Here is a 26,702-nt window from a genome sequence, read left to right as displayed (position 1 = left end):
CTCCTGGCGTGCCCCGCGCTCAGCGACTACGGCTCCCGGCAGGCGCCGCGAGCCGCCCGGGGCCCAGCGGCCGGCGCCTCCCCTCCCCCTTCCCAAACGGCCGCCGGGATCACGTGACCGCCGGGCGGCCAACCGGGTTTGAACCTGGGTTTTTTATCCGCCCCTTCCCCTCCCCGCAGCGCTTCTGCGATCAGAGCGATCTAAGATGGCGACGGTGGAACCGGTGAGTGTTTCATTCCCTTCTCCCGCCCGCCTTTCCCTCTCCTTCCTCACCCTCCTGCCGCCGCCGCCTCCTTCTCCAGCCGTGGCTCCTCCGGCCGCGGCGGGCGAGGGGCCGGGCGGGCGCTGGGCGGGCGGGCGGCGGATGGGCGCCGGGGCGCGGGCGGCGAGGAGCGCACGCACGCAGGGGGACGGAGCGGGGGGAGGGGGAGCGGGAGGCGCCGGCCTGCGCGGGGGGAGGGGGAGGCGGGGGCCCGAGGGCCATGCCGGCACCGCCGCCCGCCACACGGGCGCGGGGGGCGCCGGGCCCGGCCGGCGGCGGCCCCGGGCTGGCGGGAGAGGGGCGGGGGCAGGGGCAGGGCCCGGCGGGCGGGCGGGAGCTACCGAGGCCTGCGGGCCGGCGGCGCCGGCTGCCGCCGCGGCGCCCATTGTGCCGCGCCCCGCCCGCGGCTCCCGCCGCTCGGCCCGGCCCCGCCGCCCCCGCGGCGCTGCGGCGGGGGGTGAGGAACGCCGGGGCCGGAAGGCGCGGCGAGGAGGAGCGGCAGCCCTGGGCGGCGGCGAGCCGGCCCGGCCGCCTGGCGGGCGGCTTCTTGGCGCATGTGGCGCGGTGGGGGTGGCCATGTTGCTTTCCGCCCGGAGAGGCCGGTGGGTGAGGCTTGCCGGTCACCCGGGGGCGGCTCTTCCTCGCCGGCCGGCGAGCGCCCTCCTGGCAGTCGGGGAGCGGGGAAGGTCTGGCTTCAGAACGGATACGGAGCTTGCGGGGCTGGGGGGGGGCTGGCGATCAGGAGGCGCGGGGTCGCTGGCCCGGGGTGCGCATCGGTACGTTGACAGATGCGCTGCTCGGCAGTCTGGCAGCTGAAACAAGAAAACAGTGTGACTGGTAAGACTCAAGACGTATTGCAGACGAAATTGGCTTTTTAGGCTTAGGTCATCTTTCTGGATCAAAACATTTTTATTCAAGCTTTTTTATTCAAGTATAATTAAGTACTTTTTTCTTTTTCTAGGTGTTAAATTATGATATTATGGTCTAGTTTATAAACGTTGTCCTAGCCTGCACTTCCATAAAGAACTGAAGCAGCTGGAAGTGTTCCGAGCACGGTTGTTACTCTAATCCCATCATGAGGAGTGGACAGCAGAAGACTGTGTGTTAGGGTTTCAAGAAAATGAGAAACTTGAGGAAGGGTAGTTTCTTGCTGCTGCTTACCAACTGTGAATAAATAGCCAGTGCATACTTTGGGAAGGCATTTGTAACATTTAGATAGAAAGTGTTTAAATTTGAAAATCACTTCCCTGTCTTTAAATAAAGATTAATTTTACCCGTTTGTGTAAGGTACATTGATCCTTCTCTTAAGATTTTTCTTCCATGAACAAAAAGAAAAATCACCTTTACTTACAAGGAAGAGGTTGAAATTGGTCAGCATTCATAAATTGCTTGACTAGCAGTTCTGAACAGGAAGAATGTCAGTAGTTAAGACAGTGAGCTGGGCCACCAGCAGCACCCTTCCCATGTTCTCCAGCCACAGTCTTAAAACACTTGCTTTCCTACACAAAAGCTGATCTTTCTGAGCTGTAGCCCACATATCTGAAGATGAGAGCTTCTTGTCAGCTCAGTGTGTTGTGGTGACTGGAGCTTAGCAGGGGTTGTGATAAATAATTTGTAATACTGATGGCCATTAGAAATATAAATGATTCTAGAGGCATGGGTTTGTGGCTCTCCTGGCTGTGGTGCTGACATAAGCCTGTCCCTGCCCCGTTCTCTGCATTGTTGTTGCATAAGCATGAGGTTGCATGTTAAGCTGGATCTGGGGACTAATTTAGCCAAAAATAAACAATTGATTTTGCCACACCATTCCCCAGCAAGATTGGATTCCCAGATCCAGTTCACCATGCAGTGAGAAATGGTTGTGCTGAGCCAGTCAAAGTGGATAGGGCAATGCTCGCAACAGTTTAATGCTGCTGTTGAATGTTCTGCCATAGTTGAAGTATGTTTGACTTCAGGAAACAAAATATCAGCTATGCTTGCATTAATTTAAAGAATTAAACTTTTGTTTGTTGTCTTAGGTGGATCTGTTTTCTATCTAGTCTTAGACTTGTGTAGTGACTGTGGTCATAGATGCTTAATGTTGCAGAAATACTACATGCTTTTCAATTGAACAATTTAATTGTATGTGTGGTTAGGGATTGGATTTCCTCTTGATCATAGGGAAGCCATTCTGTTGCTGAGCTTCAAAATCTGGACCTGAGTTTGTAGAGATGTCATCTGTGATGCTTCCCTAGTGTGAAAATGTGTCTCAGGTAATACAAAACAGGACTGAATGTGTCTTTTTTTAACATAGGCTCCTACTAAAATTAGTGATGTTTTTAGTATGTCCATGCTCTTAAATGTAATGTGCATTTTAAGTCTTGTTGAGAGGCTGGAAAAAATGCTTGAAACTTTAGGAATATTGAAACTTGAGTCCCATGGAAGTTGTTAAGCAAGATTATTCTAAGTAAATATAGACCTGTTGCACAGTGGTCTACTTCTTCACTGCAGGGGAAACTTAAGCCTCTGCAACACTGACAAGTTAAAATGCTGTTTTTCTTTAGCTATCCAGATTTTTTGTCTTTTAAGACTATCCTAGATTAATTTGAGAATATGCAGAGATGTGCCCTATTAGAGTGTGCTCACATTGTAGCCTTTGAGAATTAGATGTGATCAGATAACACTGTGCAAAAGTCCACAAAGTCATCAACAAAACCAATAGTAATGCTTTAGTAAATAGTAGTTTACCAAAGGTGACTTTAAAATGTAGCCACACAAAACCTGTAAGTTCTAGGTGTGTGTGAATTGTGTGGAAGTAACTTACACGTGTGAATCTGATCCATCCTTGTTCAAATTGGAAATGGGCATCGTGGTTATTTTATTTTCGTTTAATTTTGCTTCATGACAGTTATTGTTACACTTGTGCAAATGCACTTCTTGTGTATTTAACTCTGCATTTTAAGATCCATTGGTGAAACTTCAGTTACATAGAATTTGAAAAATGCTTGTTTAAACTGCTAATCATCAATAGGTAGAACTCAAAACTTTCTTTAAATGAAGCAGTATTACCTCAAGGGGTTACAAATGTAGTGTAGGGCCTTGAAATTCTGGAAAGCTCAAAATAGCTGCTTAAATTCAGTGTGGGCTGAAAGGTATTTCTTTTGTGTTATTGACAGTATGTAAATTAAGTGCTTCAGACTTCTATTACTAGGTATTTTTGCTGTAATATAGTCAGTGACTTGATATGGTTGAAATTCAGCTGTAGTATTGTGAACACAGTTGCTTGCTCACTGCATTTTTCTGAAATGATACAAGATAAATCTATTTTGCATGCTGTTTAATAATTTGAGAATGTCCATCAAACTTTCAAATTGTAAATTACATTTCTGACTGAATACAAAGCTGCTTCTAAGAGGAGTATGATGTTGGACAACTTGGAAATTTTGAGATAAACATTTTTCAGAAAGCAATTTTTAAAAAATTACATTTTGCACAGTGTATAAAATGTCAAGCTTATTTCAAAGTAATGCATAAAAATAGCATATGAGACTGAATTGTGTTTCATTTACTGATATGGCCCGCAGGTGTGGAGGTGCATGGGAAATTTCTACGAGAAAATGTGACCCTTTTGGCAGCTTTTTAAAGATCAGTGTGAATTTTGAGGGAATAGAGGGAGAATTGAGGGATGTTGGTGGAGAGCCTGCATTGTGAAAGATACTTTAAAAGTGAATTAATGTGACTTTTTCCTCAAACAACTCTGTTTTTCACTTTTGAAATATTCTAAAGTCAAGGTTGAACATAAGTTTAGGGACTATTTTTAACCTAGGAACTTAAAGCACTCATTTCTTAAAGTCTGAAAACCTGTTCCTCTTTAAAACATTCACATTATGGAGGTACTGAGAGTGTGATCTACAGATTTAAGTGTGCTGTGTAATACCAGTGTTGTTAGCTGCATGAAATGGCACTTGTCCTTGTTTCTTACATGGTGGGTGTAAGGCAGAAAAATTTTAACTGTTTAAGTCTTTTTTTCTGAATGTGCAGAGCAGTTGTTTAAATGAGTAGTTTTTTAAATAGTGATCAGTTTCTCATGTTCATTGTGGTTTATCAAAGCAGCTTGTGTACATTACATGCTTTACAATAATGGGGAATACCAGTACTATGTCCAGTACTTGATCTTTTTGGTTGAAGACTGACCTCTTGAGCATCCATAATTAGACAATTTTGTTTTAAATTCTTTTCTGAAGATTGAATGTACCTTAATTTTTCAGCTGATGTAAAATTCTATGCTTGATTGTACAAGTGGCTCAGTATACTCGCAGTAATTTGAAGTGCTTTTGTGTCTGTTGTGTAGAAGTGTGCAGGGAGATTAGAGGTGTTTTGTCCCTTGAGTTGTCTGAACTGTTCTCAGCAGTTTTGGGAAGTTTTTATTTTCTTTGAATGCCTTAGAACTAACAATGTTAGATGTGGAAAGTCATCTTATCCCATGGGTAGATTTCATGTTCCAGTAGCAAAGGCAGCAGCAGAGTACAGGTTGGGGTGAGATGTAGCACAAGGGCAGCCCTCTTAGGCAGCTAGGGAAAAAAGATACTGAATATTTTGATATATGTTGTAACTTGATTGCTAATCTAGTCATAAGGTTGTGAGTTGAATGTTGAAAATCTGATGGGTACTTTCAAGTGTGTGTAACCCATTTTTCAGAAGTCAAAAGGACTGTAAGTATTCTTTGCATCTTTTAAAACTTGAGATCATATTTCCTAGAAAAACCAGTGTGCCCCTCTGACCCTGCATGAAGTGTGTATCTCTTCTACTTCAGTCTTTTGTTCCTGTTCTCCTGTGCATGTGTTGCACTTCAGTTCTAATTTGGTGGGATGTCACTCAGGTAAAATCATGTCCCATGTTTGTGTTTGAATAGTGACTGCCTTTCTAAAAATCTGTGGTGTTCTAAGTAATAATGTACGTAGTTAGAATAGTTGCTCTGTATTAGGCCTTGTTATGTCATGCCTAGAAGACTTCTCTGTCCTGGTGTCTGGAAAGATATTTAACACTGTTTAATTGGTAACAGGTGGCTATTGGTACCTCTCTTCCAGTTGGTATTACACATACTATGTATGACGTTTACTTCTATGTATTCATTCTTCAGTTGTGTATCGGAGCATCACATGGTTTGTTTTCCTACAGCATGTAATACTTGCTTGTGGATGGGTTTAAATCCTTTTTTTGTCCAGAATGCTTTGAAATAAATAGCTCTTGATTTTTTGCCTTGTGAATTGTTATTCTACCTGTAGTGTAGTAGCAGTTATTTGCAAGAAGCATAGGGACCAACAGGTCATTGACATGCTTTTTCCCTGGACATCTGATAACTGGGATGTGTGGGTTTCTCATTCTGTTGGAAACCGTGAACAAGGTGAAATGTAACTTATTTTGGCTTAATGCAAGGAAACTTTGGAAGCCTCTTCCTCTAATTAATTCTCTTAACTTTCACCAAGAATGCATAGTAGTACTAGGTTACATCCTTTTGAGACATGTGTTGCACTCAACTGGATTTCCTAAACAACTTCTGTAGACAATGAGATGATGTGAATGTGGTCTGGGCAGCACCTGAAAACACTTTGTGAAACCTAGTCAAGCTAGTTGTTCTCTTCAATAGACAAACCTGATGAAGCAGTTTTTACTGTAAGTGGTGTTTGTTTCCTGTCCTGGTGACATACACACCTTCCTTTGATATGTTGGTCATAATGTGCTGTGGAGAAAGAATAAATAACACCAATTAAATCTGCAAGTGTCAGAATCCAAGTAACGTGCAGGTATGCACAGTCATTAAATGCTGAGTAGGGAAGTGTTTCATGGACTTTTGCAAGCTGATTCCTCCATCAAAAACCATGTGGGTAGTGAATAAATGTCACTTTTAATTATGTGCTGTCTTGTGTATGAGGAGTAGGATTGGCCATATAAAGCTTTCCAGTTTATCTGGTAATACTACCCTATTTTATTACATTTATTTTAAAAGGAGCAAACCCAATGGTAGCCTAGTTTAGTAGTAGATGCAAAGGCGATTTTAGATTAAAGAATGCATTAGTTATGAGCAATAGTTACGTATTGTGAAGGATTTTAAATTTAGTCCAGAAACTGCTGGGGGAGACAGTCTGACTTCAGTAAGTTAATAGTGTAGCAATTGCAAGATGTGAAGGTGTCAATTGGTAAAATATGTATAATATAACTTTAATTCATGTTGTATTTATAGAATCTTTTAAAACCTGCATGCTTGTGGCTTGGGGTGGAATTTCAGTAGCTGGGAAGAGGTTGGATACAAGGCATGGACTTTGAATGCCAATTAGTGAACTTACTTTATATTTGACTAATAATGAAAAGTGCTTTGGTATACAAATACTTTAGCTTGGCAGTCAGAACAGTGAGATAAAGGTAAGATGAGAGGAAATGGGAGATGATATGATTAACCAGCCAAAAATTAAAATGGTCCTTTTTCTGTTTTCCCTAATGGCAGTGGGAAATAAAAGGTAGTGAAAACAAGCTGCATTAGGCTTCTGAGACAGCCAGAAAACTGTTTTGCAGTAATAAGCTCTACTTGCAACTTTGCACCTTTTTCCAGGTTTAATTTGGTGTGTACAGCTGTACCTATCCTTGATGGGCAGCCTGGTGCTGAAAAAAAAATCTCTTCTGACTGGGTTAGTTTGAGGGGACTGGCATAATCCTGGGTCAGGATCATAGTTAACTGGGCCTTGGAGGTGCGTTGTCATGTACTGCTTTGGACAGGAGCTTGAAATAATGGTTAGCCTGAGTTTCATTAATGCTAGGTAGCTTTCAAAAGGGACTTGTTATTGTGGTGACTTAACTAAAACGTTTGTGTTGAGTCAGATGTCTTCTATTTGTCCAGAAATGGACTTTTGCATAGTTATATGAAGGGTGACCATCGGTATACTGGGCAGGTATTGAGGCTCATTGCATTTTTTTTAAATTGTTTGGAGGTACTACCTTAATGCTTTGATGTTGTCTTGTATTAGTTATGAAATGGCATAGCCCTGCATGTGCTCAATAGTTTTGTATAGATTCTTCTAGTTTCTGTAGTTATACTTCTGGAATACTGACCAGGGAGACTCTGATTAGCTCTTTGTATATTGAAAGCTATTTGCTGAGCAAACATGAATGAGATTCTTACCGGAAATTATTTTTGGAAGATACTCTGCATTTGTGAAGAGTAAGTATTTGTAAAAATCTTCAGTGTAAATAGTATTTGTAAGTCAACTGTATATATTAGATGTCTCAAATTCAGAGCGTTGTGAATGAAAGCAAGATTTATCACAAAACCTAGTGCTGAGTTTACTTCCAAAATATCAACAAGATTTTTCTTGGAAGCTCATTGTATTTGCACATGTAGTATTTCTGACTCTTCTAGTTAGAAGCCCCTGAAGGGGCAACACTTAAATTGGAGTTGTCTGTACTTGACTTTTTGTAGTATAATACAAACAATAACACGGAGGAGGAAATATTGAAATGCTGCTTTGGTGTATTTTACAGCCTTTGTGCACTTGACCATCTTTTTTTTTTTTGTGGGGTTCTTGTATGTGATTAAAGGGAAAGATGTATATTTGATACCACCAACTTAAAAATAAATTGGGTTAACACTAGAAATTTTATTCTAGATAGAGTTTGAAGCACTTAGTTCTTTGAAGATCTGTTTAGCTTTTTATAGTATTACACTGGAGGAGATTTGACAGATTGTTCAACATTGCTTCTGTAGGTTTGGTGATGTTTCCTGTTAGGGAATCTTCAGAAAGCATTTTGTTTTATTAAGAGGCAGGAAATTGTACTACCTGCACCTTGTACTGTGTAAATCAAAGCACTAGTCTAGTTGTCACTGCCCCTGTTAGACCTTCCCATTTCGGTCTTTTCACTGTGAATGTTGGAGCATATGAAAGCATCCTTAAACATGATGTAAATTAACTTTTGAACTGAGATTTTTTTCTAGGTGAGCTGTTAAACTGAAGCATGCTTCATTATTTTCAGGCATAAAGGTGTAACTTCTCTGAAGTAAAACATAAGCTTAATAATGCCAAATCTATTGATAATGAAAAGAAAAACCCTATTAAGACAGATCTTTAGGTGTTATCAGAAGAGTTTGCCAGCTGGGACTGTGAAGGTTAAACAGTGTTTGTTATCACTTCAAATACATTCCACTTTTCAGCAGCTTTGGTAATGATAAACTGAGTAATGTGTAAGTCTGGAGTAAACTGTTCCATTAATTACGTGATTTACTGTTACTTAATCCACCCCTACACTGCTTTGTTCTCTTAAGACCACAAGCTTTAAATTAACTTTTAAGTACTGCTTTCGTACTGCTGCATTTAGGAATGTCTAGAGTCTTTGGGTCTGCTGTAGTTAGCATTTTTTTGTATTACTGAAGTGCTTTTTCTTTCACAGGGTCAGCTGCAAAGGCATTTTTGTGTTAGCTGTAGGGAATGAGCTATAGTTGTCACTCCTTGTCTCTCATATTCTAGCACGGATTGCAGATTAGGGAGAGATGGTGGTAACTGGCAGGGACACTTGGCTTCACAATAAAGCTTTGTTCCCTGGTTTGAAGGAATGGCATTACAATTTCAAACCTGACCCGGTGGTTTCTTGAACTGAATGACAAGCTTGAAGGGGGTTTGCATGCAAAGGAAATACATTCTTTTGCTTCTTTGTGTTAAAGTGTATTTGACATATCTAGCACTGTCTCTAGAGATTTGGAAAAAAAAAGATACTTGGAATCAGTCTGATCTGTGGTAAACATGTATAATTACATTTATTTCAGTTTGAGATTTTAGAACTAATATGCGTTTAAATTCTGCTGTTTGGTGCCTGAAGCTTTATTAGTAGTGATGTTGCAAACAGAGACAACTACTTACCAGTTTGGTTTCTAGCTGATTGTAACAGCTGATTTCAGACCTGAGAACTGTAGTCATGTGTCCTACTTGTAATAACAGATTTTTCGAAATAAATAGGCCTTGTACATCTGCTTCCAATGATGCTTTGTCAGGAACTGATTAAAAAAAAATTCTTTCTGAAGTTATTATTCTGGAAATTAATTTTTAGATGTGCATATTCTAGAAAAATGTGATTTCTGAAGTAACACTCAGAACTGTTTCAAGATAAGACAAGTATGTTAAATTATTCTGGAAATATGACAGGAAGCAAATCACTGAGCAGCAGAATATAAATTCCTGCAGTTAGTATTTATTATAGGACCTGTTCAGATGTTGAAGAATAAAGGGATGCAGATTGTGCTTCCATGATGTGATTTGGGTCCCTAATCCAAGATGAATTAACTTCAGCCTTCTTAAAGTTACTTCAAAGAGCTAAATTACTTCAGTAAAAATTGAGAAGGAACGTATTAATAAGTCCTTTCTTCAAACAGGAAACCACTCCCAACCCTCAGCCTTCAGAAGAGGAGAAAACTGAGCCAGCACCTAGCCAGGAGGTTGCCAGCCCTGAACAGTATATTAAGCATCCACTACAAAACAGGTAAATAGTACAGAAGCATGAGTGTAATTTTACCAGATAGAAGAATGCCTGTGGCTTTACAGGTCTCTTGTTTTCCTTATGTTTTGTAGCAGCATTTTGAGAGTTCTCAATTTTTTTGAAGATATTTGCAGTGAGGTTGCAGAGGAAATATAATCTGACCCTGTTGTAATTTAGAGCCTTTTCACATAGTGTTGTTACAGAAGCTGAAAATATTTGCAAATTTTCATGATGCAGCCAAGTAATTGGAAAGAGCATGGTTTCATTTTTAGTTGGAGGCAAGCAGACCTTTTGTTGCTTTTGTCTGATGTGTTTTAAGAGACTGATACTGGGATGAAGTTGCTGCCAAGCAGAACTGGAAAACTTCCATTCTGCCTTGTACTTGGGCAGTTAAGGTAAAGACTTCTCATTCTCCCTTATCAGTCTCACTTCTCTGGATATTACCATGTTTTTTTCTTCTATTTGGAACTGAAAGCAGTAAAAGCTGTTAATCAGCCATAGAGCTTACTAGACTTGGATCATATGAGTGGCTGGTGTCTACAGTAATACTGTTTTCCTTATATGTAGGAAGCACAGCGGAAGAAACCCTGTAAAGTGCAGATTTGTACCAGTGTGTCACTAAGAGGAAAAAACAACTGTAGGGCACTTAAATTTCCTTGTTTAACAAGAAAAAACAAGAGCAATAGTTAAAAATTATAGTTAAGAAAAGTTACTGAAAAACTAAAACCCTCTTACTAAATTCTGTGTTCAGTGTGCAAAACCAGGTACGTCTTAAAAGCTTTAAAAGCTACTACTTTGCTTTTTACTGAGCTATAGAGACAGTGAGGACTTTACCAAGAAGCTTTGCACTTGAAAACCTTGACTTGAACCACCTTTCTGCAATAAAGATACTATAAGCTTACAGGTTGAGTTCCTTTAAATGTGCACAAAAGTGACTCCAGCAGAATACATATACTTCAAAAAGAGATGCTAGGAAGTAGTTTTCTCCAAGTAAGCTGAAGAGCTGATGTGGAGTGCTCAATACTTAGTGTTGGTAGGTGGGTGCTGCTCCGAAGTGAACTTTTTACCAAATGGCACCTTACTCTTTTTCTAGGTTTTGAGTAAGTGTGGAAAACCACTCTGCACTGTAGCGCTATGCTGTGTGCATCCCATTTTCCCTTGTCTTTCAAATTCTATCCTTCCTCTTTTTCCTCTAAACACTTTGATGAAACTGGTGCTAACCCTCCTTTACAAGTGGTAGTGGGGCTATTACTGGAAAATATTAAACTTTTAAAACAAGGTTTGAAATGTCAGGACAGGTCTCAAAACAATAGATTGACACCTGGTGATTTAAAGTACTCAGCTGTGAGAAGATATATCTACTCTAGTGCTAACCTGAGTGATTTCAACACTACTGCAACTATCAAAATGAAAAATAAGCCTGTTTTGTTAAATGCCTCATCAGGTATCCTATTTTAGCATTTTAAATGATGCTTTTATCTAAAAAACATCTGTGTGTAAAGGTTCAATTTATATGTGTTGAGATTTGTACTCAGCAGAGAATGATGAATAAAATTGGATGGAAATTTTGTCATTTAGTCATGTCTTCATGTATACAGATTTAAAAAGTTACAGCAGTTGTTGGCTTTTTAAAGATTGTTACCATTAGTAAGCCTAAAGCAGCTTCCCTTTTAAAATTTATGCTCTCCTGGGATGTGAGTGCTTGGGAAACTTCCATGTCATGTATAGCTTTGGAGTGATATAATTAGCTTTTAGAACCTTTACAACGAAATTACTGGAAAGGGAGCTGTGCTCTTAGTTTAAATAGTTGGTGTTGTTTTAGAACATAATCAGTTATTTGTGGTAGGGGATTGCAGTTTAGCAGTGGTAGCAGGGAGAAACATCTGAGGCTTAGGGGTTTAGAGTCTTAGAAATGATTCAAAACTATTTGAAATATTTACCTAAACGGATTAATCAAGTCTGCCATGATTTTTGTAATGGGGACACAAATATTGTTGATCTGCAAAGAGCTGAATTTGAGAACTGAGTTTCTTTTGTATCTTATTGATGAAAACTTCCATGCTAATAATCTCTCAAGGTTTGCAATTCATTTGGATATTACAATACCAATAATGAATTATATTTTTCATATAATTTCTAGATGCTATTATTTTACTTTGTTTTCCTTTAGATGGGCACTCTGGTTTTTTAAAAATGACAAGAGCAAAACTTGGCAAGCAAATCTTCGTCTTATTTCAAAGTTTGATACTGTTGAAGATTTTTGGGCGTAAGTAAAGGTTTTTCAATCTGTCGTAATCCTGGCATATGTTGGCAAAACTTATGCCAAAGTCAAACCAAAGTACTGCATTAAATGCAACTTTTTAGGTGTAATTTGAGATGTTTGCAAAATTGAAGGTGAGGCCTACCCCATTCTTCAGGATGTAGTAGAATGTAACCTTTGAAGAAAATGTGATTGTGCATTTAAAGTATGAAGAACTTCTCCACTGTCTTGCTGTTAATACTGCAACACTACTTATATTCGTATGTATGTGACGTGTAGAAAATTGTATTTTGCAGTACTGATCTCACAGTAACATGAATTTGTAAGTTTTTGGAGCCAACTGATTGTCACTCCCTCAGTCCCAAATTTTGCTAGTTGATTAAATTCTCAGACAGCTGGCTCACTTCAGATGTGTAAGTGTGGCTGAATCCGGAGCACATCCTTGAAAGAAGTTCATTAGAGGTTACAGAAGAAACTGCCTTCATTCTAAATTGAAGGTCTGTGAAAGCAGTTAGGCTCAAACAGCAAGAACAAAGCCTTTGAAGGTAGGCCTGTGCTTTCCAAACACTTCAGTCAAATTCAGGTGGCTGGCTTGGAAGATTTTGTCTGCCATAGTGATGAAATATGGAGGAAATAACAAGTGACATAAGATTGAGGGTGAAGAAAATGCATTATGCTTTTTTATCTTTCTTAGTGTTGTGTGCTACATTGAGTGGTAGGGTTCTTCAGGTTGCATACCTTCTTTTGGCTGTGATCAGTAAGGGAGTGATGGTGTGTCTAAGCGGAATAATGAGACCCATCAGTGACCCATTCCAACAGGGAAGAAATAAAGATATTAAAATGTTGAACAAGTCTTTATCAGTGCAGTTGTTGGAGGGAGGCAAATAGGATTCTGTGCTTGTAACCAGCTTTCTCATTTCTACTGTGGGGGTGACTAATTGTTGGGTGAACAGTAGTTTGCAGTCTTGGGGTATGTAATGGGAGGCTAAAGTGTTTGAAGCTCACTACTAAAGTTAGTTAAGGGTAAGTTTTTGACCTCTTATAACCAAGATGGTCTGAGTAATTAAAAGAAGTGCGTAATCTGGATGTCTGCAGTCAAGGTACAAAATCAGTCACAAGCAATTGAGAAGTTATGCCTCCATTGTGTGTGGAGTGGGAAATAGGTGTGTTCTGGGGAGAAAATACTAAGATTAAGGTAAACTTAAAGTAGGGAAGCTGATAAATCTATAACTGGCTTTGGAAATTCCTGTGCCTGATTTCTAATTTTTAGAACATTACAGTAGTTAATTTCCTTTTTGGTGCTGGACCATGCCTGAATGTTAGTTGGTCTTGAACTACAGGTTACTGTGATATGTGCAGGCCTGTTACTGAAGTCTGACCTTAACAGTGCAGGAAAAAAAAAGCATCTGCTTGCTAGAGGAGACAGTATGTACTCCTTTGATTTTTTTTCTCTGAATTGCCCAGAACATTTTAAAGCTAATGCTTTTAGACTGCTGAAAAATACTTAGGAAATAGGGTTGCTTCTGAAATAACATAAATGCTTTTTAATTTTTGTATTTTATTCAGTCATATGTCTTAAATTATTTAAGAATTTTGTATGTTAAAATAATGCTTAGTTTTTAATCCTGCTTTTTTCCCTCCAATAGTTTATACAACCATATCCAGCTCTCTAGTAATTTAATGCCTGGTTGTGACTACTCGCTCTTTAAGGTATGCTTGCTAACCTTTTTTCTTCAGTTATGGATGTTGGTGGATGGTTTCCTGACTAAGCAAGACACTGTCCAAATATTTCACTTCAGATATTTAGGAACATGGCTGGGAACATCCTAAAGATGTTAATTTTTTTAGGACACATGTCCTCTGAAAATCAGGCTGTCACTAGTTCTGAAAATGCAAGTACTTTAACACACTTCACAGACAGTACATTTTAATCTGTTGCTGTGTTTGTCCTCATTCTATGTTTGAGCTTTGTGCAAATACTTAAGTCTCAATTTTGATATGGAAGATTTTCCAGCTCTTGTCATTTAGTGTGACATGAAATGAGTTAAAATGTCCAAGTTCTGTGGGAGGCTGCAATGTTCTCCAGTATTCTTTGAGCACTACTAGCCAGATGATTCTATAATTAATTTTTATACCACCAGTTAAGTGCTGTATTATTCATAGAAAATTGTACCCAATGCTGACACTTAAAGTGTGCTGAGGAAGTCTTCAGACTGGTGAATAGGAAATGCTGATGAGAAAGTGTACATGAAATCCTGGGCTGGAGTGGAGATCTGAACTGGAGCTGTAAATTAAATCCTAACCTCTCCCAAAGTGCTTCTAATATACAGCTTCCTTTCTGGATTCAGATACCTAAATAATGCCCTAAGTACTGGTGCCTTGTTCCTCCTTTGCTTATAAAACATAACTACTGACTGGGACTCTTCAGTAGTCTGTGTGCATAGTTTGTAAACCCCAGCAGTTGTAGGTAGTGAAGAGGTGGTGCTGCTTGGGTTTGGGAAGGTGGCAATAATTTAGGTGACTGAGAAACCTTACTAGCAAATTTTAAGAAGCTGTAGGCCCTTCAGAGGCTAGGATATCTATGGATCATGCTTGCATTTTTTACATGAATCCTAAATTTGTGTTTTAAGTATGTGTGTCTATTCTGGGTTTGCTTATTATCAATCAGCAATCAGTTATTTAAATGCATGGAATGGGTGCAGCATTGGCAACTGTTGCAGGCTTCTGAGCAGTTTCTTGCTGTTGTCCTTCAATCGTGACCTACTAAGAGTGCCTCTTAAAGGTGATGAAGTAGTTTGAGCTCTGCAGCTGCCAGTGAAGGCGTTTAAATTTAAAGTGAGCTGGCACCACTCCATCCTGCATGTTGAACACTTAGTTTGCAGGCAGAGTTCTGTAGTGCAGCTCTCTTAATAGACAGTTCTTAAATGAATTTCTCTGTCTAGGCAGTTGCCTGCCTTTTTAATGACTGACTTTTCTGAGGTGCAGTGTGGCTGGTGGATATGGGAGTGGCAGCTAGCAGCTTTGCTGGATCAGTGCATCCAGAGTCATTTAATTCAGTGCAGAGCCATTGATAAAGCATGAATCAGAATGCAGCTTGCTTCTAAATGGTGTGTTGATTTTTGTGGCCCTGACAAAATCCTCTTATTCTCACCTTGTGTGTGCAGGAAGTCACTGAGATAGACTGCCAAGGGTGTCTGTTTCAGTGAAGTAATCCTTATGCATAAGTGAAGCACTTGGTCAGTGTTGCACTGAGTCCAAGACTGAAAATAAGGGCTCCAGAATGTACCTGCTAATTTTATCTGGTTTCATATGGGGCAAAGTGGATAGTTGACTTTGCCTGTTCCCACATTTTTTTATGTAATGTTGTATAGCCAGGACTTTTTGCCCAAGCTGTGATTCTTCTGTAGAAATAAAAATTCATTAGAGAACATGCACTTGTTAAGCTGTTTTGGGACTTTGGTATTGGTATGAGACAGTATTTCTGGACTGGTATGTATCTTGAACTATACACTTTTTTCTTGAGTTGCTGTTTCAGTTATCACTGGCCTTTTGGTTATTCTTTAGGAAAAATACAGATCAAGTCTGATTTAACTTATGGCTGTTCTTTGCAGGATGGGATTGAACCCATGTGGGAAGATGAAAAAAACAAGCGAGGAGGACGATGGCTAATTACACTAAACAAACAGCAGAGACGAAGTGACCTTGATCGCTTCTGGCTAGAGACAGTAAGCACTATGGCCTTACAAGTTGCAACTGAAGAATCTGGCATTTATATTTAATATTTAATGTTTTAACTAGTTTGTCCTTTGTGCACCACACTAGACTTCTAACTTCCTGGCAGCATAGTGTAAATTTTTATTGACAGGCAGTATTTGATACATGATTTTTCAATAGCAATGCTTAGTGTAGTTGTAGTCTGTTGAATACTTTCTTGTAATGGGCAGCAATAGAGATAATTCTGCAGGACAGATTAACCTTTTCCTGTGGAATATACGGAATTGCTGTCGAGCTAGTGGGAAAATAATACTTTGTCTTGAGTGTCACTCCCAAATTTAACTGCTTAAATGTAACAAGTTATTTGTAAAATACTCAAAGTGAATAGTTTTCAGATTTTAGTCTTGCTGAAACAAGGGAGTTTCAGATTTATTTTTGTTCCTTCTGTGCTTATCTTAACACTGGGATGGGCAAGTAATAGCACAATCTTCCTGTATGTACACTATAAAAATACTTTTTTCCATTGCTGTTATCTCCTTGGAATAGATTTTTTTGAATGGTAAATACTTCTAGAGATTATGTGGGTAGCAGTAAATGTGTTGTAGAAAAGGATACAGCTGTACTGTCTAGGAACTGACTCAGGATAGCCTAGAACAGTTTAGTGTGATCTGGGTTTTAGGGGCATGGATTGCAGACAGTAGAACGCAAAGCAGTCTTACAGATACCTGACCTCTTTTCTCTGCTTGTGTGAGAGGCAAGAAGTATTTCACACCTTTGAAAGGGAGAAATGGCCTTCAGGATCAAAGCAAAGGTGTCCAAAACACCTGAGCTATTAAGATCTTTCTAGTCACTGTAGTAGTGATCTGAAGAAGGGATTTGTGAGCATTATACTACTACCAGGCAGTATGACTGCATGTAAGTAACTGAATGTCTTGCTCTGTGCATTTGGCCTCTCTACCTAAATGCCTGTATGAGTCCCTCTGATTCTTAATAGCCATTACATATGGATTGAAAACATGTAGCAAGTCTATGTAGACGTAAGGCTGGAGAGCTCTGCTTTTTGTTCAGCAGCAAGCAATGGCACAGAGCCCAAATACCCAAGTGACTGGGATATGTGCTCTAAAACAACCCTGTCAATTCCAGTAACTATTTGTAACCAACTTTCTCCAATAAAAATCAGAGCCTCCTTTATCACTCCACTTTGCAACAAATTTTTTATTGTAATGTAATGAACTTTACCATTCTTAACTGTAAACTTTGAGAAGACTTTTTCCTCTGTTGTGCAGCATTCATGAAGAGTGTACTCGATTAGTGTTCATTGAGCATGGTAGTTATCTTTGCTTGTATATGTGCTAAAGTGTTGATCTGTATTTTGAATGTTTGTGTGTGGTTTAAACTTAAAAATTTATGGCTTTCATTACTTGGTGAATGTGTGCAGCCTGCATTTGGGTGTAACATTTAAGGTTTGCCTAGTTATACCTGATTTATTCAGTAGGACACTTTGTCCTTTTTGTATTTCCTTGATGAAGTCAGCCCTTGCAGCTCTCGTGGGTACTCAAAGACCTGCTTTGTTCAAAAAGTTGCAAGTGTGTTGAATTTCCAAATGTTATAAGTGATTCTGGAAAATTAATATAATGGCAGTGTATTTAACATACTGTGCAAGTGAAGTAAACAAGTGTCCATTTAGAGATTAATACTTCAGTGTGCAGAAGGATTTCTAATTCAGCATGGACTAGATGAGTCTGTCTTAACCACAAGAAATTCTCAATTTTGAATATCTGACAGTTATTTTACAAGTTGCAAGCTGAAGATTTCAAGTAGTTTCAGTTAGTATGTTGTTTAGGGATGTGACCTAACCAGTCTGATGTTCCTGAACTGGAGTATGCCACCTCTGTCAATTCCCAGCTTCACCATTAGAAATCTGTGGGGGAAGAGTCTTGAGTTACTTGTATACTTGTGTTGTTGCACTTGCATTACACACTGTTCAGGATGACCGATTCCCACTTCAGAGTCTGTGGGAACTCTTGAGCTTCCTGAATGTGTTGATAGGAGGCAGTGCTTCATTACATAGCACTCTTCATCTAAGTTGCAGTCTGATTTGCCTCTGAATTGATATACTTCAGAATCAGAGTTGGACCTGACATAGCTGACATGCTGCCTAATTAGTTCTTTACAGGTTCTTCCTAGATAATGAATGTCAAGACCTACCATTTCAGGTTTGTCTGCCTGTGTTAAACATACTTTAGAAAGAAGACTAAATTCCTTTAATTCTTACCTCGTCTTGGATTGGGAGGATGGGGATGGGAGTCAATACTATATGAGTGATCAGCTGTTTCAGAACTTGCCTCTGCTGGGACAGGAGGAGAGATGGCAAACCCAAAATAGGAGGACAATACCCTACTACAACTGAGATTATGTTCACTTGTAACATTTGGAGCTTCATGAAGATACTGTAATAAACAGAAAATGATTGCTGTATGGCAAGTGGCTACAAACAGTAAAATGTAGTATTCTGCAGTCCTTTGTGTACATTGAGTGTTTGCCTATGAAGCAGGATTCTGACTTTGAACTGCCACTTTTAATGGTTAATCTTTGTTTTGTAGCTGCTGTGCCTTATTGGGGAGTCCTTTGATGACTACAGTGATGATGTATGTGGTGCTGTTGTTAATGTTAGAACTAAGGGTGATAAAATAGCAATATGGACAACTGAATGTGAAAACAGGGATGCTGTTACGCATATAGGGTAAGTAATGTGATTGTGTCTTGAATGTATGAAATGTAACAATGCATGTAAAGCCAGTGAATTTGATAGAGAATGTACTTCAGGCAAAGGTAGGCTGTGCAGAGCTGTATCCCAAGTTTAAGTAACTCAGTGCCAAATTATTGGCCTTATTTTATAGATTTTTGTATGGACTTACGTTAGTAACTTCTTTGTACTGCTGCACTACCTTTGCTGTAGTTTAGAAATAATAAAGAATTGAACACAAATCCTGGCAGAAGTTTTTCATTTTACAATGAGGCATTGTAATCAATACCCGTAGATAGTGTAGATTCTGTTGCAGCACACCAGTTTGCAAAGGTGTGTAGCCGGTAACAGTAGAGCATTGATAAGATTTTTCTCAGGAAAGTAATGCTCACAACTAAGAGGAAAGGTGCTCTAAATTTTAAACTCCCAAGGATGTCCTTATATTTGAAAAAGCTGGACAGTGATATGTTGTGAAACTACAAATGTTTTCCTACTGTTTTGTCTGTTTAAATACAAATCAAATAATGCTGAACTTCATGGATTTTGACATGTGTAATAGCATGTAATCTTCATTCCAGTAAGCAACAGTAGTCATCCCAGATTATCATGAGTCTGTACTATGGAAAATGCATGTTGTGCTCTGCTATTTGGCAAGAATTGCTAAAGTTAGTGGATTTCTTCTTATGCTGTAGTATTGATGCTTCAAACTTGCTGTTAAATTCAGTCACTGTAGGCCACTTAACCTATGCAAGTCAATGAAAATATTTATCTTCCCATTTTAGCACATCTGCCTTAGGCCAAACTTTTAACTGTCAGGCATAGTAGCTTGCTAACATTTTCATTTACTGGGTGACTCTCTTGACACGTTCCTCATTTGGGCCTTTAAGAATCTGATGGGGTCTGCCTTATACTAACAATTGTATTATACAATCATGTTTAGACTTGAAAGGTAAGTGTTTAGCAATAAACAGAACTGTGATACACATCTGCTAGTAGAGAGTAAGCTGACATCAAACCTGGTAGGCATCAAAGAGCATTTTTAGAATGGTATTGACCCTTAACTAAGGAGCTAAGATGACTCCATTAGAACTGTAAAAAAATTCAAGGTTTTGCAAACTGACACAGTGACTAAGGTAAGTTATGTTGACTACCTGCTGTCATGTTGCCATAACTCCAAAGACAATACATCAAGCTTTTATTTAACAATTAAAATAGAGGTAAGCTCTAGTCCTGTAAACTGCTCCATATGACTAGGGTAAGTTTAAAAAAAATGTAGTTTTGTTAACAGTTGAACAGGCTTGTTCTGTGGTTTAGTTAGGGCTTGCAGCCTAGTGCCATTAGTGGCTTGCATCTCACTCTGTGCTAAGGAACACAGTGTGTCTGTGTAAGGCAGGTACTGCAGCTTCTTCCTCTTAAGGCAAAAGATCCAAGCTGACTTCTCTTAAAGGTCCTGTTGGGTAGCTGCCCATGACCAGTACCATAATGAATAGGGGGGATGGGTGTCTGCTTTCTATCAGTAGTTAAAGACAGCAGATTTGTGCAACTGAGATGTGTGGTGAGAAAAACTGAGTGTTCCAAGGAATTGCTGGTTTATTTGGTTCAGGTGACTTTATCATCTTAGTAGTTCTGCAGTCATGGACCATGACTTCTTCATGGTGGTTTTGTTTCTATACGTGGGAATACAGCTTGTTGATATTCATGATACTCAGGTGAATGCAGTGTTCTGCGTTCTGTGTTTATGTAGGCCTGTTAATTATTTTTTGGCAAGCGCTTGTCATTGTTCATACAGGAGTATAAACTGATTTTAGGTGCAATAAACTAGAAAAATCCTGTTTGAAGTTCTTTATTCATACCTGAGAAATTGTTTCTAAATAGGCAACCATTTTTCATGAAGGTGTCAGCAGATCTTAAAAGCAGGTGCCCTGTTACTAATTCCTTCCTTTGCTTAAACTGTTGTTTTATTTCTTTTCTCCAGGAGAGTATACAAGGAAAGATTAGGACTTCCTCCAAAGATAGTGATTGGTTACCAGTCCCATGCAGACACAGCTACTAAGAGCGGCTCCACCACTAAAAATAGGTTTGTTGTTTAAGACGACACCTTCTGAGTATTCTTTCATAGGAGACTGCGTCAAGCAATCGAGATTTGGGAGCTGAACCAAAGCCTCTTCAAAAGCAGAGTGGACTACATTTAAATTTGATTTCCATCTAAGTGTTGCTAAGATTTGTGAGAAGTCTCATTCGCCTTTGTCTTGTACTTCTGTGTTCAATTTTTTCTATTTTGGTTGAAGTAACATTACCAATCAGAATTTTAGTACACTTCACCCCCTGAATCCATAAATGTTTTCCTGGCCCACTCTGTAATAGCTTGGTAGAAACATTACTATTACAAAAAAAAATTGTTTATCCACAGTATTCAGAAAAGAAGTTGCATTTCTGTACCTGCAGGAAATTACTCTGTTTTACATTTGCATTGTATGCAGTAACATTTTGCTGGTTTGGAAAAGAGTATGGTGCATACAGTTTTCTAGCAATTTTTTTATACAGCATCGTCTTTGCTGTAACCTATGCTGATGGCTGCTAGATTAATTTATTTGTTTTCCCTATTTGATAACATTAGTGGTATTTTGATTTCAGTTGTTTTTGCTCATGTAACATTTGGTGAAGAATTTGGGAATATGACAAAGGTGGAATAAACATTAATTTTGTGCATTCTTTGGTAATTTTTTGGTTTTTTGTAACATCAGAGCTTTGCTACAAATTTATGCATTTCAGTCAAATCAGTGATCTGTTTGTGCGATTTCCTAAACATAATTGTGGATTTTTTTAATGTAACACCATAATTTACATTCCTTACTAGAAATAGTATGTCTGTTTTTGTATCTTATGCTGTATTTTAACACTTTGTATTACTTAGGTTATTTTGCTTTGGTTAAAATGGCTCAAGTAGAAAAGCGGTCCCATTCATATTAAGACAGTGTACAAAACTGTAAATAAAATGTGTACAGTGAATTGTCTTTTAGACAACTAGATTTGTCCTTTTATTTCTCCATCTATACAGCAAGTATTTGTACCTCTTGTGACAAGGCAGTCTCTACTGTGGCTTCTATTGTAGTGTCTTCCAAGAAAGATAAAGTCTGGAGCTATAGTCTGTTGAAACTTTAAATAAATCTATTAGATAGCACCCTAAATCAAAGTGAAATTATATTGATGTGGCTACTGGCTTTTCTTAGTGGTTGGTTTGATCATGGTTTGCTTTGTTTCTCTTTTGACTTGGGTTTGTGCCAACCAGAAATTTCAAGAGTACATAGAAAGCCAGCTAGTTTCGGGTAGGAACTACACTAAAAGCGCTTAACTTTTAAGTATATAATTCCTGTATGAAGTACAAGTAAAGCGTGCTAGAGATGTGGCTACAAAATAAAAGTATATGAGGATCTAGATAGTTTGCTATTGTGTATGTCTTACAATGAAATGAAACTCTCATTGGCTTTGAAGTTGCTGTGGGAGCTGTAAGCTTGCTTGACTTTAGGATTGGGGGAAAACTTGGAAGGCCATTGAGTTAACTTGTTTTGAGCACAATGTGAGAGGTTTTTTCTTTCCACTCTTTAAAAGCAGAGCATGCAGCAAAATCAATGCTTTATTGCTAATTTCTGATTTTTTTAGTGTGTGATGTACTTTAAGATCTTGCCAGGGCTATGTAGCCTTTCTTCAGTTAAACAAGGCAGATGCTTATTGGGGTTTTGATATTTGTGGTAACTCCTTAAAGCAAGTTTAGTCACTGTGGCAGTAAAGCTTCAGTTGAATCAGGCTTTTAAATCTGCCTGATTAAGGCACTGGGGTGTTTCTATGTGCTAAGATAGACTTGAACACTTTCTTTGCACATTTTATAAGAAATGTATGTCGTAAATAGCGTATCAGACTATATCAAAAAGGTATTACATTGACTTCTGGATCATTATGTCTGTTTAATAGAAACACTTACAGCAGGCATCTATATCTAATGATACTATCTATGCCTTCAGTATTGGTCATTCATCAGGATAGCTGCTGGATGTTGAGAGAGCTATTAGGCTGTTTGTGTGCTGGTTTCTGTGGATTCTGGTGAAACTGGTTGCTTGCCCTGATTCTGCAGGCATACAAAGCAAGCCGGGTTTGTTTAATAGGACCATTCATAGTAGAATATGGCAGTCCCTGCCTGTTTTCCAGCTTATTGCTTCAGCTAATCATCTTTGCGATTTAAAGTAAGCTTTTTGAACTAAATTTCTCTAAACTATTTTTCTGTATTGTCAGCCACAAGCTCGGTAGTGTTTATAAAGGCTTTGATATTTCTGAATAAACCAGTAATGCTTGCATGCATGGAAGGTGAAGATGAATCAGATTCCTGAGTGGCAACATTAGATTGTCTATGTGTGTTTGTAATTTGGGAGCACTGGGGCAAGGCTCACTAAAATGAGTATAATTCAGAAACATAGGTAGTGCTGCCCTCTTGTAAAGAGCATTGAGATTAAACTGAGTGCTGTGAGAAGTATATAGTATTGGTTTTGTTTAATTTCACTACAGGACTGACTGGAATATTGTTCAGCGTAGCAGCATTTTGTTCATTTAGAAGTGACTGATGGTTTTTTTTGGTATGGTTTCAGGTTTTTGAACCTGAGCCTATTTAAGCAGCCAACTGACTTGCACTGTAATAAGAAAGCTTCAAGTAGATTGGTTTGAGGCTCTTCACTGCTCAGATAACAATTGCTATGTTTCTAGAAGACTTGAGTGAAAAATAAATGACATACTTGCTTTATCAAATATATAACCTATGCCTTTAATTCATTGCTAGAAGCAGCAAGTGACCATGAACCTAGTTTTCTCCAGCTTGTAAGTCACTTTGTGCTGCACACTAATGTTCTTCTGATGATAATGGCGTAGTTTGTATTCTTATACTGTGGGAGAAAGCTGAGAGCTCTCCATTCTGCGTATTAATAAAACAGCCACAGGCTCTTAAGAGGAAAAAGGAGTAAATTTTGAATTTAAGTATCTAGTTTTGGTACAAAATATTCAATGTCATTAAACTTCCAGCTAAATGGGTAGCCATTGTCAATGTGTGGTTTTAGTAAGCCTGAGAAGACTAAAGAGTAAATATCTGAAGCATCTGTTCAGAAATGGTTTTATATGGTATGAAACCAGCAGAGCAGGGAAAGAAAGCAGAAACTTGCTGTGTTCGAAGAGGTAAGAACGTGCCAAAATATTTTGCCTGGGAAGAAGGGGTAACAGATGAGGAATATTTATGAATTAACAGCTTCTGGGTGTACTGTAAGTCTCAGGCTATGCAATGCTTTTCACTGTTGCTTTCTGTTTGTCCTGCTGCACTGTCACTGTCTTGTGTTTCAGGCTGTCTCTAGCTCAGGAAACTTAATTGCTAATGTTACCTGAATTCTGGGAGCTTGGAATAGTAGCTTTTAGCAAAGCTTGGACTGAGCTCAAAACTTCCATCCTACCTAATGGAATCTTTTCCTACAAAAATGCTTGATAAAAATATTCTGGACTCCATGGGACCCTTAGAAAAGCAAAAAACCATTGCATTTCAGCCTAGTAGTGACATGGATCTTTCCTTTGATATATGTGACCTCCCTTGTTTTCAAGAAGCTTTACTTTTGAGTCTGAGCCTGATGGTTTTAAAGCTAGATTTTAAGAACACCCTGCACCGAAGTACTAAACCAAATAGTTGAGCTTAATAGTAAAACCCATAGAGCTTTCAGACTGCCTAGCATTTAACTTTTAGATGACTTTGCCTTCTTAAGGACAGTCAATAGTTTCTGCAAACTTTTTTTGAGTAGGTTGTAGTTAGGTCCTACAATAAATTTTTTTATGCAGAATTCGTGCCTTTTCATATTGGACAAGAAACAGACAAATGGAAATGACATCACCAGTAAGGAAATTGTTCATACTGATTTCACTTCGAGACATTTCATACCTGTCTATCCAAACTAGACTGGGAGAGCAGGATTGCAGAGCATATTAGCAAGCAGTGTGGAATCAGTCCCATTCCTGGCTATCAAATGCACCTGCTGGACCTCTCTGTCATCATTTCAAAACTCCAGAAGCTGTTAAATCTTGAAGACTTAGCATTTTGATCTCTTTGCAGGACACTTGTCACTAGCTGCTGGAACAGACTTTCTGCCTTACAGCTCTTAAAGTTTTGTATTCCACCAGAATTTGTTTTCAGGGATCCAGCTCTGGCACTGCAGCAAAGCCTTTCATAAGCACTTAAATTCCTTCCCCAGTACTTAAAAACCATGGTCACTTCTGCTTTTGGCTGGTGGCTGCCTGGCACTTTCCCAAAAGACTATGGGATGCCATACTAGCCTTCCTATTTTGAAATAAAGCAGGTTCTGATGTCCAGAGCTAAATGTGAATTGTGGCTGAGCACATGATGGTTGTTATGCTTCTTAGCATTAACTTGTTATTTTGTGTGATGCCTTAAATGTAAAAACATCCTAGCTGAAGTCAGTGGGTTGGTATCAGTTTGCCTGCTAACCAAACATAACTCAGATTTTTTTTTTTATTCCCTGCTAGTACTGACCATGTGACAATCTTAGCTGTGATTTTGTGGGGTTTATGACTGTAATTTTCCCATCTCCAGTTTTCTAAATCCTGATACTTTTCAAGCCTTACTAAAACATGTTTAATGAAGGGAAAAATTACACTGAATCTAGTCACTGCTTTTTTTGGTCACTGATACCATGGAGAATTCCAGGTGTTGCTAAACCCAGATAAAGACTGTGTGTGACTTCTTTGGCATAATCTGCTTATGGGATTTTCACTTTTTTATCTCTAGCCATGTAAGTATGATAACAGTGAAAATGATACTTGAAAGTATGTGTGTGAATATATCATATATAAAGCAAAAATGACTCATCTATTTTTTCTATTTTTTTCAAAGTAGAAAACAACTGTTTTGTTATTTCTAAAAGGTTTCTTTGGATGACTTTCTGTAATGAATTATTGGATTTTGCTTACAATAGGTAGTTTAGATTAATCTTTTTTTCTTATGTTGTGCCTATTAATGTTATTGAGGAAATGGAGCCAACCTCATAGGTAAGGTTTGGCATTCTTTGAAGTAAAGCTAGTTTTTGAGCCTTATCTTCCTCTGTATGTACAGGGTAGTTATCCTCGTGCATCTCACCCTGAGCCATACAAATACGCAGAAAGTATAATGGGAAATTGGAAGGTACTACTTTTATTTCTGTAGCTTGAATGAAAATAAAGTTTCTGAGGAACTGAATGTCTCAGCCTCTTGACTCTGTGTGGTATGTAGAGAAATGCAAGTCAAAGATCAATGAGTAAGGTACTGCTTGGAAATGTGCGTTCACTCTTCAGTTTGCAGTTTGTGTGTTTAGCCAGGGCTTCCGCAGCTCACCCACAGATCGGCCTAGTTCTAAACAAAATGTAACATTGTTGCAAAATTACTGCTGACTGCCCTTCCCTTGTTTACCACAGTTTCCCCAGTAGGAAAGAGTAGTCTAAATATGTTTGTATAGTGGTACCAGCTAGCAAAAAATTGCAGGTGATCTCCTAATAGGAGCCTCCTGTGTTCCAGTTGTGCCACCCTGTTGATGTTAAATGGCTGGAGGCGGTACATTGAACTTGCAGGAGGGGTTTTAGTCTGCTTGCTGTCCATTATGGGCTTTAAGGCCAGAAAGAAACGGTCTCTGTAGGTATATCACTGCACAGCTGTACACATAATACTGGAGATTTTTTTGGATGCAAGAGTAGGTGTTTGCTGTAAACTGATTTTACTACATGGTCTCAGTTCATCTCATGCATTTGAAATGGGAGTGTTTCTGCATCATGAGGGAATGGCGATTCCTGACTTCCAGAAGTGGCGTTGCTGCTTCAAAGTTTCCCTGGACCTGGAAAATTCATCCTTGAGTTCATTTCCCTAAAGACAAGGGAGAAGTATCTGCGTGCTGCCATCTGGGGACAGATGCATTCTGGATTGGTTGGGTTAAAAAAAAAAAGCTTAAAAGGCCTCTTAATTCTTTAATTCATCAGTAGAGGTGTTTCTTCCCTGTATGCACAAATTTGGGGGTGGGGTTGAGGTGGGGATAAAGAGCAGAACTGAGATTTTATTTTCTCAGGCCCTGAGGGTTGTTCAGAGATATTTTGGGGAGAAATAAAAATTGAAGGTAGGATGCAAGCACCAACAGGTTTAGCTGAAAAGCAATGTAATTTTAAGG

The 26,702-nt window shown here is 39.0% G+C and overlaps 1 protein-coding gene across 2 annotated transcripts; it reads left to right on the top strand.

Moving 5' to 3' along the window:
* The first annotated feature begins 151 nt into the window (after window positions 1-151).
* On the top strand, window positions 152-25,747 carry EIF4E (eukaryotic translation initiation factor 4E). 2 transcript variants are annotated; one of them, XM_074823148.1, is made up of 7 exons: window positions 152-223; window positions 9,654-9,760; window positions 11,928-12,023; window positions 13,664-13,727; window positions 15,629-15,742; window positions 18,335-18,474; window positions 20,453-25,747. In XM_074823148.1, exons 1-7 carry the CDS (start codon window positions 206-208, stop codon window positions 20,565-20,567), a joined length of 654 nt encoding a protein of 217 aa, XP_074679249.1. In that variant the 5' UTR covers window positions 152-205; the 3' UTR covers window positions 20,568-25,747. The 2 variants fall into 2 exon arrangements, with proteins under 2 accessions (XP_074679249.1, XP_074679250.1); XM_074823149.1 differs by lacking the exon at window positions 11,928-12,023.
* Window positions 25,748-26,702: the final 955 nt, after the last annotated feature.

Source organism: Strix aluco, chromosome 4 (assembly GCF_031877795.1).
Source record: "Strix aluco isolate bStrAlu1 chromosome 4, bStrAlu1.hap1, whole genome shotgun sequence".
Taxonomy (NCBI): Eukaryota; Metazoa; Chordata; class Aves; order Strigiformes; family Strigidae; genus Strix; species Strix aluco.
This window is presented reverse-complemented; position numbering and strand designations above follow the sequence as displayed.

Coding starts and splice junctions, on each gene's coding strand:
- EIF4E (XM_074823148.1), top strand. Junction 9,761..11,927: donor AAGCATCCACTACAAAACAG/GTAAATAGTACA, acceptor GTTTTCCTTTAG/ATGGGCACTCTGGTTTTTTA. Junction 12,024..13,663: donor ACTGTTGAAGATTTTTGGGC/GTAAGTAAAGGT, acceptor TCCCTCCAATAG/TTTATACAACCATATCCAGC.